The following is a 16454-nucleotide window of genomic DNA, read 5'->3' as shown; positions in this document are numbered from 1 at the left end:
TTTCTTCAGCTGGAAATGGGGCCTTAGTCAAGGTAGAGGGAATAATGTACAGTTCCAAATACCAGACAATATTGACACAAATATAGAACAATGCGTGGAGATACAGAAGAGATTCCCACTAAAGAATGCGACATTAGCACTTTGAAAAAAGCCCTATACGGGCGAAATGCGTTAGGTGTTAACATAGAGCTTATGGGAGCTCGGGAGCTCTTTTTTTTAATAGTAGGAACGAGTAGTTCAATGCTTTTGTAATCATAGCACACGATTACTATGGGGTGTTAGTTAAGGTGCTGATACTGGAGGGTTGCCGGTACTGGTATAGATACTGAACCATGTTATCATACACACAACTGGGGGGCGAATGGACTTTATTCGCTAGCAGTAAATGTTATATACCAAGATTTAAGAACTTAATTTAAATAAATAAATAACGCTAACAGCAGTATGAGATTATAATATTGTCTGTAGTATAGATCATCTCGCAACGTTGTTACCTCTGTGACACTTTGTCACAACTAAAAGCTCGTGGTTACTTTTGTGACATTGTTGTTACTTAAATCACTACTTTAGCGAGCTTGTTTGAATAATAACTTGTCTATTTTATAACATACACTTCAATACAATCTGATGCTCATTATTACTCTAATTTTGGGGATTGAGGATCCGAATTTTGATATGGCATTCTCTAATTAGCATAACAGGTGATCAAATTTTGTATTATACCAAACCATATGCTGTAGAGGGTCACTATATATTTATATAACTATAACCAAATAATCTCATCAGATTTAAGTGATAACCTACTAGAAGTCACTTACGCCGTTGCAATATAAATTCTCATACAAGATATATTTTGTTTAAAGATTTCTGCTAACCCGGATACACTAATATCAATAGGAAATACGAGGAATGATTGTAACTGATGAAATATCAGTAATGTAAACAAACGTGTTTAAGCACCACATATTTCCCATCTTCCCAGTCACTCCATAACCATCTTAACATAGCAGTGAGATTTAATACATTGCACTTGACAATGTATTAGAAACTGTAATAGTCCCTATACCTCACAGCCCTATACCGAATTTATTATACAATAATACAGTTATCATGAGTTATAAGAATTAAGTGGATATACAAGATCACTTGGAACTATAACCATTGCTGATGTAACATCAGCGCAAAAATATATATACACGTGTTTAAGCACTACATATCTACTTTCCTAAAGTATCTTAAACTGATTATTGGAGATCCATAGATATATTATTTTAATATCTAGTCTCACTGGAACTAGTTTACTTTGATTCAGGCAGCCCCTCTTTGTTCACCCCTCTCTAGATCTTTTAGATGGTACATACCATTGGGGTGTTTATATTTGTATTACCCCAATTGAATATAATGACCTATACATAACATAACTAACACATACCCACTATACTATTAATATCATATGAATATGTGCGTAAGATATTACCTTAATACTCACTTTGGCTATCATACCTCAGAGGCCTATTAACTTAATTAATTACATTAAGGTAACCTATTTGTGACTACTCTATCCTAGGTTTTTAATTTTTGTCGTAACCCTTTTTATCTACTACTTATTAAAGTTATGTTTTTAGTTTAGGTAATTCAATTTCGCCTTTCAGTCAGGACAGTGAGTGCTAATGTCGCATTCTTTAGTGGGAATCTCTTCTGTATTTCCACGCATTGTTCTATATGTAATTTTCGTGCGTAGCACCCCTCCCCTTTAATACCAGCATAACACTTAGCTATTATTAATTGTAATTTACCACTGTGTAAATACTTGGGAGCTTGTCCGCTTGTAGTGCCATTGCTCCAACCATTTGTAACTAATATTGCACAAAACCTTCAGGCTTCTGCTAGAAAGCTGAACATGAAGAGAACTTCATCTTTCAGCATAACAACGACCCAAAGCATACATCCAAATCAACAAAGGAATGGCTTCACCAGAAGAAGATTAAAGTTTTGAGGATGGCACAGCCAGAGCCCAGACCTGAACCAAATTCAAAAATCTGTGGGGTGATCTGAAGAGGGCTGTGCACAGGAGATGCCCTCGCATTCTGACAGATTTAGAGTGTTTTTGCAAGAAGAGTGGGCAAATCTTGCCAAGTCAAGATGTGCCATGCTGAAAAACTCATACCCAAAAAGACTGAGTGCTGTAATAAAATCAAAAGGTGCTTCAATAAAGTATTAGTTTAAGGGTGTTCACACTTATGCAACCATATTATTTTATTTTTTTTATTTTTATTTCCCTTTACCTAGAAGATTTCAGTTTGTTTTTCAATTGAGTTGTACAGTTTATAGGTCACATTAAAGGTGGAAAAAGTTCTGAAATGATTTATCTTTGTCTCATTTTTTTACATCACAGAAACCTGACATTTTAACAGGGGTGTATAGACTTTTTATATCCACTGTATATATATATATATATATATATATATATATATATATATGTGTGTGTGTATATATATGTGTGTGTGTATAGATATAATACTGTATATATATATATATATATATATATATATATATATATATATATATATATATATATATATATATATATATATATATATATAATCTATCTATATATACATTGCTGACAAACATTTTGTTTTCTTTTAGGTTCACCAGTACAACCATATAAGATTTTTTTGGATGCCGTAGCCAATGTATTTTTCTCTATTATGTTTGGTAACAGCCTTGACTACAAGAACGAAAGATACTTAAAGCTGTTCAGCTTAGTGGATGAGACCTTCGTTATTATGAGTTCAACTTGGGGACAGGTAAATATTAAAATAAATAAGTTTGTTATTCTCTATGGAGTAAGACTAAATTCTTTATTATATTACATTATATTTCACAACCCATTTGATAAAATATATGTTATCTTTGGATATATTTGGTTATTTGTTTAATAATTAAATTCATTTAATATTGATTATCAATAAACATATAAACAAATAAATACAGTGCAATGTATTAATATTTTAAATGATTGAAATCAGATTTAACAATTAATTTGATAAAATGTCCGTATTGTATTGTAAAATTTTACATATAAATTTAAAGATAAAACAGCTCATGTAAACTTTAGACATGTGCGTTTCAATTCGTTCCAAATCAAAATTTAGACAAATTTGTCAATTTCGAAGCTTCAGATCGATTCGAATTTCCGAATTACCCTAGCAGAAACTAAACTAATCCGAATGCATTTGTAACTAATAAATCTGAATTAGTTTGGATTTATTTATTACATTTGAATGGCCATGGACTAATCACAATTACACTAGTATTGTACAGTATATTAGGTTATATCACTCTGCTAGCTCTGTGCAGGACACATTAATTAGCTGGTACCTGAGAGGTTGGTACTTAGGTGGGATGTGCTATTTATTACACTAGTAATATGTACTGTATATTAGGTTATATCACTCTGCTAGCTCTATGCATATTGTGTAGCTGGTACCTGTGATGTTGGTACTTAGGTGGGATGTGCTATTTATTACACTAGTATTATGTACTGTATATTAGGTTATATCACTCTGCTAGCTCTGTGCAGGGCACATTAATTAGCTGGTACCTGTGATGTTGGTACTTAGGTGGGATGTGCTATTTATTACACTAGTAATATGTACTGTATATTAGGTTATATCACTCTGCTAGCTCTGTGCATATTGTGTAGCTGGTACCTGTGATGTTGGTACTTAGGTAGGATGTGCTATTTATTACACTAGTATTATGTACTGTATATTAGGTTATATCACTCTGCTAGCTCTGTGCATATTGTGTAGCTGGTACCTGTGATGTTGGTACTTAGGTGGGATGTGCTATTTATTACACTAGTAATATGTACTGTATATTAGGTTATATCACTCTGCTAGCTCTATGCATATTGTGTAGCTGGTACCTGTGAGGTTGGTACTTAGGTGGGATGTGCTATTTATTACACTAGTATTATACTGTATATTAGGTTATATCACTCTGCTAGCTCTGTGCATATTGTGTAGCTGGTACCTGTGATGTTGGTACTTAGGTGGGATGTGCTGTGTAATACACTAGTATTATGTACTGTATATTAGGTTATATACCTCTGCTCGCTCTGTGCATATTGTGTAGCTGGTACCTGTGATGTTGGTACTTAGGTGGGATGTGCTATTTATTACACTAGTATTATGTACTGTATATTAGGTTATATCACTCTGCTAGCTCTGTGCATATTATGTAGCCGGTACCTGTGAGGTTGGTACTTAGGTGGGATGTGCTGTGTATTACACTAGTAATATGTACTGTATATTAGGTTATATACCTCTGCTCACTCTGTGCATATTGTGTAGCTGGTACCTGTGATGTTGGTACTTAGGTGGGATGTGCTATTTATTACACTAGTAATATGTACTGTATATTAGGTTATATACCTCTGCTCACTCTGTGCATATTGTGTAGCTGGTACCTGTGATGTTGGTACTTAGGTGGGATGTGCTATTTATTACACTAGTATTATGTACTGTATATTAGGTTATATTACTCTGCTAGCTCTGTGCATATTATGTAGCCGGTACCTGTGAGGTTGGTACTTAGGTGGGATGTGCTGTGTATTACACTAGTAATATGTACTGTATATTAGGTTATATACCTCTGCTCACTCTGTGCATATTGTGTAGCTGGTACCTGTGATGTTGGTACTTAGGTGGGATGTGCTATTTATTACACTAGTATTATGTACTGTATATTAGGTTATATCACTCTGCTAGCTCTGTGCATATTGTGTAGCTGGTACCTGTGATGTTGGTACTTGGGTGGGATGTGCTGTGTATTACACTAGTAATATGTACTGTATATTAAGTTATATCACTCTGCTAGCTCTGTGCAGGGCACATTAATTAGCTGGTACCTGTGATGTTGGTACTTAGGTGGGATGTGCTATTTATTACACTAGTAATATGTACTGTATATTAGGTTATATCACTCTGCTAGCTCTGTGCAGGGCACATTAATTAGCTGGTACCTGTGATGTTGGTACTTGGGTGGGATGCGCTGTGTATTACACTAGTAATATGTACTGTATATTAGGTTATATCACTCTGCTAGCTCTGTGCAGGGCACATTAATTAGCTGGTACCTGTGATGTTGGTACTTGGGTGGGATGCGCTGTGTATTACACTAGTAATATGTACTGTATATTAGGTTATATAACTCTGCTAGCTCTGTGCAGGGCACATTATGTAGCTGGTACCTGTGAGGTTGGTACTTAGGTGGGATGTGCTATTTATTACACTAGTATTATGTACTGTATATTAGGTTATTTAACTTTGCTAGCTCTGTGCAGGGCACATTATGTAGCTGGTACCTGTGATGTTGGTACTTAGGTGGGATGTGCTATTTATTACACTAGTATTATGTACTGTATATTAGGTTATATCACTCTGCTAGCTCTGTGCAGGGCAAATTATGTAGCTGGTACCTGTAATGTTGGTACTTAGGTGGGATGTGCTATTTATTACACTAGTATTGTACAGTATATTAGGTTATATCCCTTTGCTAGCTCTGTGCAGGGCACATTAATTAGCTGGTACCTGTGATGTTGGTACTTGGGTGGGATGCGCTGTGTATTACACTAGTAATATGTACTGTATATTAGGTTATATCACTCTGCTAGCTCTGTGCAGGGCACATTAATTAGCTGGTACCTGTGATGTTGGTACTTGGGTGGGATGCGCTGTGTATTACACTAGTAATATGTACTGTATATTAGGTTATATCACTCTGCTAGCTCTGTGCAGGGCACATTATGTAGCTGGTACCTGTGAGGTTGGTACTTAGGTGGGATGTGCTATTTATTACACTAGTATTATGTGCTGTATATAAGGTTATATCACTCTGCTAGCTCTGTGCATATTATGTAGCTGGTACCTGTGAGGTTGGTACTTAGGTGGGATGTGCTATTTATTACACTAGTAATATGTACTGTATATTAGGTAATATACCTCTGCTAGCTCTGTGCATATTGTGTAGCTGGTACCTGTGAGGTTGGTACTTAGGTGGGATGTGCTATTTATTACACTAGTATTATATACTGTATATTAGGTAATATACCTCTGCTAGCTCTGTGCATATTGTGTAGCTGGTACCTGTGAGGTTGGTACTTAGGTGGGATGTGCTATTTATTACACTAGTATTATGTACTGTATATTAGGTAATATACCTCTGCTAGATCTGTGCATATTGTGTAGCTGGTACCTGTGAGGTTAGTACTTATGTTGATTCAGATGGGTTACAACTAATATACAGTACATAATACTAGTCTAATAAACAGCACATCCCACCTAACACATACCGAACTTCCGAATTTACAAATCAAATCCGAACCGAATACATCCGAATTTATTTGAATCCGAAACAAATACATTCGAATGTATCCGAATTCAGAATGATCCGAAAATCTGAAACGCTCTGAAACGAACCAAAACAAATTTTTCCGCTGCACACAAATCTAGTAAAGTTCTCCTGACTATGCAAATGAGTAATTAGCAATTGTTCTGGTGTTGCAGTTAAAAATGCCATCAACCTCAGGGATGTTTATCATCATTTCACACCCTCCCCTTTAGTCTTAAAGGGATATGAAACCCAATTTCTTTCTTTCATGATTCAGATAGAGCATGCAGTTTTAAGCAACTTTCTAATTTATTGCTATAATATTTTTTTCTTTGTTCTCTTGATATGCTTTGTTGAATGAGCAGCAATGCACTACTGGTTGCTGACTGAACACATGGGGGAGTCAGTGACAATCAGTATATACAATATATGCAGCCACCAATCAGCAGCTTGAAACTAGCAGCTAGATTACAAGTTGTGGTGTTATGCCTGCTCGCTAATTTCGTTACATTATTTTCATTGCGCACCTTTCATAACGTAGGTATTAAGAGTCTAAAAACAACCCCGTAACGCGTTGCAGTAACATGAGTACTGCGTTTATTTACCAAGTGTAATCACGGGCGCATAATGATTTCTCCCATAGAGATCAATGCAAAATGAACAATACAGATTTTTGTGCTAACACTCGATCTCGCGAGAAATACACACTGCTCTGTCATATTACTGACATGGACAAGAAAAACTGTCAGATCAAATGTACAAACAATAATCGCTCACGCAACATAGCACATACACATTCAACAGTCATAATCGGAAACAACTAATACTACAAAACATTTACACTAAACGAGAAATAGGAAAATACGTTGCAATCTGCAACACGGAACAAAAAAAATAATACAGAATTGCACACTAATACACAAACAAAACATTTGCATTGACGATTACAAAACATTATTACAAAGAAAAAACATTTACAACACTTAACAAATACGACACCATCACAAATCAACATTAAGATTTGGAGATAATACTTTTGGAGAATGTAAGGCAAAACAATCACTATGACAGCATCGCATTATGCATGCGCAAATTAAAACAACTAATACACATTGCACACATACAAATCAAAAAGAAACCACACCTGGACATCGTTTACTTTGCAAACTGGTACATCATTAAACATTTACATAGGCTTCTTTGACTGTATTGCTTTTTCGAGTTAGGTGCAGGTCTAGACGTTGGAGGGTTTGCAGAGATTAGAGAGAGAGAGAGATTAGAGAGAGAGAAATTAGAAAGAGAGAGATAAATATTAGAGAGAGAGAGAGATTAGAGAGAGAGAGTTAGTGTGAGAGTTAGTTTTTGAAAGAGAGTGAGTTAGTGAGAGAGATAGAGAGCATTAGTGAGCAAGAGTTTGTTTGGGTGAGTGTGTGAGTGCTGTTTTTTGGTACATTCCTTATATAAACACATTTACACGCAAACACATTTAATACATACATACTTATCACTAACACTACATACACTCCATACCCCATTCCCTTTCATCCTACACTCCATACCCGATTTCCTTTCATCCCATACCCCATTCCCTTTCATCCCATATCCATCCCATACTTAGATTTTGTTTAATTTACACCAATTTATTGTTTACATAGCCTCATTTTCGTCTTTTTTACCATATACGTTTGTCTGTTTAATACTCCTTACCCTCTTTTTTTCATCCCAGTCACACTTTGAGCACCTTTTACTTTTAGTAGGGATAGGGGGCAGATTAGCCCGGAGCTATTAGAGCTCATTAGGCAGGAGTTTAGGGATGATCTTATGGAGGAGGTTAGGCAGGTGTTTAGGCAGGAGAGAGGGAGGGGGAGAGGAACTAGAGAGGAAGGGGGAGAGGAAGGGGTGGGTGGACCCAGCCACATTGTGGAAGATGAACAAGTGGCTGGGCCCAGTGGTGTGCAGCGTAGACAGGGCGCTTTACAGTCCGGGGAACAGAGGCTCACATCGCAGGGGAAGCCCAGGCAGAGGGAGGATAGATATACCATGGAGGAGAAGGAGGCCCTTTTAGAAGCTTATATGGAGAGGACTACTAGGATGCAGGCACAGAGAGCCACCCCTTCGGATAAGAGAAAGTTGTGGATGGAGATCATGAATGCCATTAATGCAGTGGGGGACTATAAGTGGGATGTCAAGTCTATCCAGCACCATTACTGGGACTGCTGACCTGAACTTAAGAAGAAGCTCACAAGGGAGAGGGAATACCTTGCAGGGACTGGTGGCAGTCCGGAACAAACCTTTGTGTACTGCCGCTGGGAGGAAATGCTGCATCCCAACATCTCCAATGTGGCCATAGTCAGTATCGGAGGAGTTGATACCGGGAACCTACGCCTCTCATCTGCCGGTAAGCTCATTTACTAATCTCTTTACATCCACCTCATAACACATAACATAACTCATTCACACGCAAACAAAATACGGATAGGACTAACGTAATAAACCATTTTTAAACATTATTACGTAAATGCATTCATAATTAACTTGAGAAAGTTGCATTTGAAGAAAAGCCATCACATTAGTAGCTAGTCTACAGATTAGGAGTGCATTTCGACATATTTAAGACAAACACAAAAAGACATTCAGATTGACCATATAGATATTAGAAAGACGGGTTTGAAAATACGGAAATCGTATTGATTGCTTTGGCTTACAATTGAATTACGAAGCCAGCCGCATTAACATTTACATCTTTATTCGGAAATATGCTAATATCTCAATTTCTTTCCTTTTAACCCCTTAATGACCGAGGACGTGCAGGGTACGTCCTCAAAAAAAAGGCAGTTAACGCCTGAGGACGTACCCTGCACGTCCTCGGTGTGGAAAGCAGCTGGAAGCGATCCTGCTCGCTTCCAGCTGCTTTCCGGTTATTGCAGTGATGCCTCGATATGGAGGCATCCTGCAATAACCATACATGGCCATCCGATGCAGAGAGAGCCACTCTGTGGCCCTCTCTGCATCGGACATCGATGGCCGGTATCGTTGGTGGGTGGGAGCCGAATTGGAGAGGCGGGAGTGGGCGGCCATCGGTGTTGCGCGTGACGTCACGGGGGGCGGGATCGGGATCGTGATCGTCGGGGGCGCGCACGGGCGCCGCGCGCGTGCACGGGGAGGTGGCGGGGCGGGCGCGTGCACGGGGCGGGAGCGGGTGGGAACCGCTACACTACAGAAAGTAGAAAAGGAAAAGTAAAAAAAAAATAAATAAACTGTTTTTTAAAAACATCTAAGGGATCTGGAAGGGGTGGGGGGTTGGTCTTGGGGGGGGGGAAAGCTACACTACAGAAAAGGGACATATTTTATTAAAAAAAAAGCATTTTTTTTTCACTAAACTGGGTACTGGCAGACAGCTGCCAGTACCCCAAGATGGCGCACATTAAGTCAGAGGGGGAGGGTTAGAGAGCTGTTTAGTGGGGGATCAGTGAGGTTGGGGGCTAAGGGGGATCCCTACACAGAAGCATATGTAAATATGCTAACAAAAAATGCACAAAAAGCCCAAATATACCTTTTATTTTAGTACTGGCAGAGTTTCTGCCAGTACTTAAGATGGCGGGGACATTTGTGGGGTAGGGGAGGGAAGAGAGATGTTTGGGAGGGATCAGGGGGTCTGATGTTTCAGGTGGGAGGCTGATCTTTACACTAAAGCTAAAATTAACCCTGCAAGCTCCCTACAAGCTACCTAATTAACCCCTTCACTGCTAGCCATAATACACGTGTGATGCGCAGCGCCATTTAGCAGCATTCTAATTACCAAAAAGCAACTCCAAAGTCATATATGTCTGCTATTTCTGAACAAAGGGGATCCCAGAGAAGCATTTACAACCATTTGTGCCATAATTGCACAAGCTGTTTGTAAATTATTTCAGTGAGAAACCTAAAATTGTGAAAAATTTTACGTTTTTTTTAATTTGATCGCATTTGGCGGTGAAATGGTGGCATGAAATATACCAAAATGGGCCCTAGATCAATACTTGGGGTTGTCTACTACACTACACTAAAGCTAAAATTACCCCAAAAAGCTCCTTACATGCTCCCTAATTAACCCCTTCACTGCTGGGCATAATACACGTGTGGTGCGCAGTGGCATTTAGCGGCCTTCTAATTACCAAAAAGCAATGCCAAAGCCATATATGTCTGCTATTTCTGAACAAAGGGGATCCCAGAGAAGAATTTACAACCATTTATGCCATAATTGCACAAGCAGTATGTAAATAATTTCAGTGAGAAACTGAAAGTTTGTGAAAAAAATTTGTGAAAAAGTGAACAATTTTTTGTATTTGATCGCATTTGGCGGTGAAATGGTGGCATGAAATATACCAAAATGGGCCTAGATCAATAATTTGGGATGTCTTCTAAAAAAAAATATATACATGTCAATGGATATTCAGGGATTCCTGAAAGATATTAGTGTTCTAATGTAACTAGCGTTAATTTTGAAAAAAAATGGTTTGAAAATAGCAAAGTGCTACTTGTATTTATGGCCCTATAAGTTACAAAAAAAGCAAAGAAGATGTAAACATTGGGTATTTCTAAACTCAGGACAAAATTTAGAAACAATTTAGCATGGGTGTTTTTTGGTGGTTGTAGATATGTAACAGATTTTGGGGTTCAAAGTTAGAAAAAGTGTGTTTTTTTCCATTTTTCCTCATATTTTATAATTTTTTTTTATAGTAAATGATAAGATATGATGAAAATAATGGTATTTTTAGAAAGTCCATTTAATGGCGAGAAAAACGGTATATAATATGTGTGGGTACAGTAAATGAGTAAGAGGAAAATTTCAGCTAAACACAAACACCGCAGAAATGTAAAAATAGCCTTGGTCCCAAACGGACAGAAAATGGAAAAGTGCTCTGGTCACTAAGGGGTTAAAATATACAGAGTTTGAGGCCGGGGAGGAGGAAGCACAGCACCAACAGGCTCCTCCTTCACCCAGGCATGAGAGTGGTGCAGATGACTCGCCACCTCAGGGAGAAATGGAAGACATCCCTGAAGAAGCCCCCAATGCAGAAGAGATCCCTGTACCAGCAGCCTGCCGTGCACCAGCAGCTCCTCCTGAGGAGAACATCCCCCCCCCAGAAGTGCCAGAGTTGGAGATCCTGAGGAACTTCCTCGAAGAGATGCGTGCCTCCTGGAGGGAACAGGCGGAATACAGGGTGTTCATGACAGGAGTAATTAACCAACTGCTCGAAGGACAAACTAATCTCTTGAATACGCTAAATAATATGTTGCAGGTCCTCCGGGAGGTGCCAAGCAGAATGGGGGAAAGAGCATCTGCTCCTGGGCCTCTATCTTCTCCTCTGCCTCAATCTCCTCCTCAGCCTGGTGATCCCTTAACCACTCATAGTACTCCTCCTCCCCTCCTTCCACAACCATCTCCTAGGAGAACTCGTCGGAGGGGGCAGTTGCCCTCCACAGAGCCTCCATCTGTTGGGAAGAAGGGAAGGAGGAGGAAGTAATTATGTATATATTTTTTGTAATTTAATGTGTAAAGGATAGGTATGTGATGATGTTGTCTTCTTACACTTGTGGAGCACACTCTGTATTTAATAGGCTTCTATGGGACCGGGTCCATGGAGGCATATTGGTTGCAGAGTGTGTTTTACAAGTGTGTGAAGACAACATCATCACATGCTGTCCTTGTTGATTAGATTGATTGGTTTTTGCGTTGTGATGTCCAAACTGTTCTCCTAATACAAAATATTGACCAATACTGTTTGATAATAAGCCTGTATGCCATATTTCTCTCGATGTGTTAAATAAAGTGTATCTTTTTCAAGCTACGTTATAGTGTTTCACTCATTTATTAAATCGATTTCATTTAAAACGTGTATGAAAGGAGAACATTCGCTTACATGATTTTGACAGAGCATAACATTTTAAACGACATTCACGTTTACTCATATTCTGACATGTTATCTTGTTAGCCTTTGCTGAAAAAGTTTATCTAAGACTGCTCAGGAACAGTCAAGAACATAGCTTAGATCTGCTGATTGGTGGCTGCATATATCTACCGATTGTCATTGCCTCACCCATGTGTTCACTTAAAAAACAGTAGTTTATTGATGCTCCTTCAAAACATTATACAAAGAGTCTGAAACACATTTTGACATTAGAAGAGAATTGGAAACCTGGTTATAATTGTATGTTTCACATAACTAATGAAAGATACATTTAGGGTTTTATGTCCCTTTAAGAGTTACATTTGAAAGATATGCTCACAGTACTATATTTGGAGAAAAACAATGTGAAATCGATACATGACATGATATTGAGAATTTACATTAAGAAGAAATATCAGGACATAACATATAGAATAAGTAGACGTATATATTTATGAGATGATAAAGGCCAATGCATATTAAATAATTAAAATCCAAAAGTGCATGTTTTGGAATTATATATGTAGAAAATTAAACACAACACAATAATTATTTGTTAAATTTAAAATATTGTTGACAAACATATTAAACAAGATGGAGTATATTCATCGTTGAACATTCATGGATTAGCACTTGCCTCAAAATATATTCAGGATCAAAAACACATTGCCTTCATTTGTTTCTTCCACGAGACAGCCAGCAATAGATATTTATTTGCTCTTTATCATCTATGTTTCAACAATGGACATGATTGACACAATCCATAATCCAAGAAAATCATGGTTTCAAACTTGTGTTCTCATTCGCAAACGTGGCAAATCAAATATTGCGGGACAACGTCATCCAATCAAAGGACGGATTTAACACATTTGAATGAGACGTCTTACGCAACATGGCGCATCAGAGAACGCGTAAAAACCTCATCCAATCAAAGGACCCATTTAACACCTTTGCATGAGACGTCTTACACAACTTTGTGCATCCGAGATCGCGTAAAAAAGTCATCCAATCAAAGGACGGATTTAACACCTTTGCATGAGACATCTTATGCAACATGGCGCATCTGAGATCGCATTAAAACCTCATCCAATCAAAAGATGGATTTAACACCTTTGCATGAGACTTCTTATGCAACATGGTGCATCTGAGATCGTGTAAAAAAAGTCATCCAATCAAAGGACGGATTTTACACCTTTGAATGAGACGTCTTACGCAACATGGCGCATCCGAGATCGCGTAAAAACCTCATCCAAGCAAAGGACGGATTTAACACCTTTGCATGTAAAACGTATTTATTTTTATAACAATTGAGTATGTGCTATATTGTTATCTATGAAGCGTGTTTGTTTCATGTAATGCACAGCTTCACATAATGTAACACTAGATAACATAATACTTTGGTATTACTTTGTTGGTAATAAATATATATTTCATTACAATAGGAAGATTAGGAAATATATTTGAAGCAGCAGGGTTTAACAAAAATAATGCTACTATATACATTACAAAAATGTGGATTGTTTATAAATAATTTGTTACCTATGTAGCAATATATTGTTGTATAATTAAAGGGACACTGAACCCAAATTTTTTATTTTGTGATTCAGATAGAGCATGCAATTTTAAGCAACTTTCTAATTTACTCCTATTATCAATTTTTCTTCGTTCTCTTGCTATCTTTATTTGAAAAAGAAGGCATCTAAGCTTTTTTTCTTGGTTCAGGACTCTGGACAGCACTTTTTTATTGGTGGATACATTTATCCACCAATCAGCAAGGACAACCCAGGTTGTTCACTAAAAATGGGCCGGCATCTAAACTTACATTCTTGCATTTCAAATAAAGATACCAAGAGAATAAAGAAAATGTGATAATAGGAGTAAATTAGAAAGTTGCTTAAAATTTCATGCTCTATCTGAATCGTGAAAATAAAATTGGGTTCAGTGTCCCTTTAAATATTAATCACAAATAATAGAAAGAGATTAACCATCTAAAATGTCTATGTGCAGAATTATATAACATTATTTTGTGGATTTACTGGCCCTTTAAGGATTAAATATCCGAAACGTTGCTATGTTTGTCTACTGGTGACCATGTGTTGAAATTAAGGTTCTTTTAACCTAAGAAGTGCTGCGTTGTATCATATTCTATATGTGAGGACTTTGCAGCATCCTGGGAACAGCGTGCACTCACACAGGAAGGTGCTGGACTCATACTTTGTCTGTATCATACTTTGTTGAGCTGCTGTGGAGTACTTGCACACTATGAGGAAATATTGGAGACACATAAAAATGAAGGGTTACCTATGGTTGCATATATGGATGCAGACACTGCAAATATTGTAACCTGAGTACTGGGCTCTGGAGAGTTTTTGAAAACACCGGATACGGAGGTGAACAGTAAGCTATATGAAAGATACTCTAAGAAACATGTTGCATATGGTTTGCATATTTTAATGCTGACAGAGTATTGTAAAGTTAAATGTATCCCAAGAGGATTGCGCATGAACGTTAGACCAACATTGCTTTCCAGTAACGAAGAATATTGCAAATTATTTATGAACATTTTGAATAAGTGCTTGTATGATTTGAGGATAGTTACCATTGACTTTTTGCAAAAGGAGCTGGATAGACAAAGAGTGGAGATTGCGAAAATAAAGTAAAATCTACAAACTACACTCACTGGTGAAGAGTACGCAATCCTCGCTTAGGAGGTGAAGAAAACCAAAAAAAATTATCGGAAGGTATTGGAGATAAGGTATTGGAGAAAAGTTTCAGCATGATACTGAGGATTACCAATCAGGAGCCGTCTATAGATGGTCATGTGACCATGGAAGTGAACACCGGCCCCAAGCCAGTAGATTACGTGGTAATTGGCGTTCTCACCGCAGCAGAAACACAGAAGTTGCGGGCGGCGACTCAAATACAACAGCTGTTTTTTTAACGGAGGAGTCAGAGGGCGAAGGCGCCGAGGTGGCAGTAAACATAAGAGGAGGCCACCATTCACGAGGATGGGCACAGCATTATCAGGGTGCGACAAGGAGATCACAGAGAAGAGGGAAATGCTAGGTGCAGGTATGACTCCTGATTTGAGCCGGGGTAGTAACGATGAGACTTTAACATCTATTGTCACCACTGAGCTAGTTATATATATCTTGGACTATACTTTAACTACAAATGAGAACACATTACTGAACAAGGGACTCTCATGCAGCCCAGTACAAAACCTTGATATGTTTAGATTGCAACAGGACTTGTATAAGTTTTTTAGGTTGATAAAGCTAAAATTGTTTTTTGCAAATAAAGATGACACAGTAAGACATGAGAATGTTGCTATATCCTCATCTGTGGGTCTAAAAGCTTTGGGATTAACCAATAAAAGCAAATTCAATTCCAATATAGCAGATCATAGCATTGACACCTTTACAGAGTTAGTAAAGAGAGATGCTGATAAATTAAATAAGAAAGTAAAAAGTACACCAGGCAAATTTAATTTAACTAAAGGAGAATTTGAAGCTATTAAATCCCTCAAACAAAATAAAAAATCTTGATTAAAAGTGTTGATAAGAGTGGTATAACCATCATGAATAAATCTGATTATATATTGGAGATTAAAAATCAACTCTCACCGGAGCAAGTGTATGTGAAATTATCCTATGACTCTACATTTAAAATTCAGAAAGAGCTAAAGAGATTGGTTGGGTTAGCAATGGATAAAAACATTATACTGGAAGATGCTGCTCGTTTTCTTATCAAAGAGAATCCTTGCATTCCTGTTTTTTACACCCTGCCCAAAGTGCACAAACGGCTGGAGAATCCCCCAGGATGCCCCATTGTGGCAGGGATTGATTCCTTTTTTTTCAGGGGCGGCATTCTTTTTGGATAAGATACTTCAGCCGTTTGTGTCAAATTCATATCTCAAGGATACAGCTGATTTCTTGAGTAAATTATACAGGGTTTGGAATTATATAGGGGCAGGTGCATACTGTTTACCTTAGATGTAAGCAGCCTTTATACTGCTATCAAACATGAGAGTGGTATAGCAGCAGTAAGGAAGGTACTCATCAATAGTAAACAGTATGCAGAAGAACAGGTTAATTTTTTTGAACAATTACTCAGGATGGTGTT

The 16454-nt window shown here is 37.7% G+C and overlaps 1 protein-coding gene across 1 annotated transcript in view; it reads left to right on the top strand.

The window, feature by feature from the left end:
• Positions 1-16454, top strand: part of LOC128636036 (cytochrome P450 2G1-like) — a 228392-nt gene that overhangs the window by 140902 nt on the left and 71036 nt on the right. Inside the window, exon 4 of the mRNA XM_053689110.1 lies at positions 2650-2810. Within this exon, the coding sequence (XP_053545085.1) occupies positions 2650-2810 (161 nt within the window). The remainder of the gene's footprint in view (positions 1-2649; positions 2811-16454) is intronic.

This window comes from Bombina bombina, chromosome 7 (genome assembly GCF_027579735.1).
Source record: "Bombina bombina isolate aBomBom1 chromosome 7, aBomBom1.pri, whole genome shotgun sequence".
NCBI lineage: Eukaryota > Metazoa > Chordata > Amphibia > Anura > Bombinatoridae > Bombina > Bombina bombina.
Note: the sequence above shows the minus strand (reverse complement) of the source record. Positions and strands in the feature narration are given on the sequence as shown.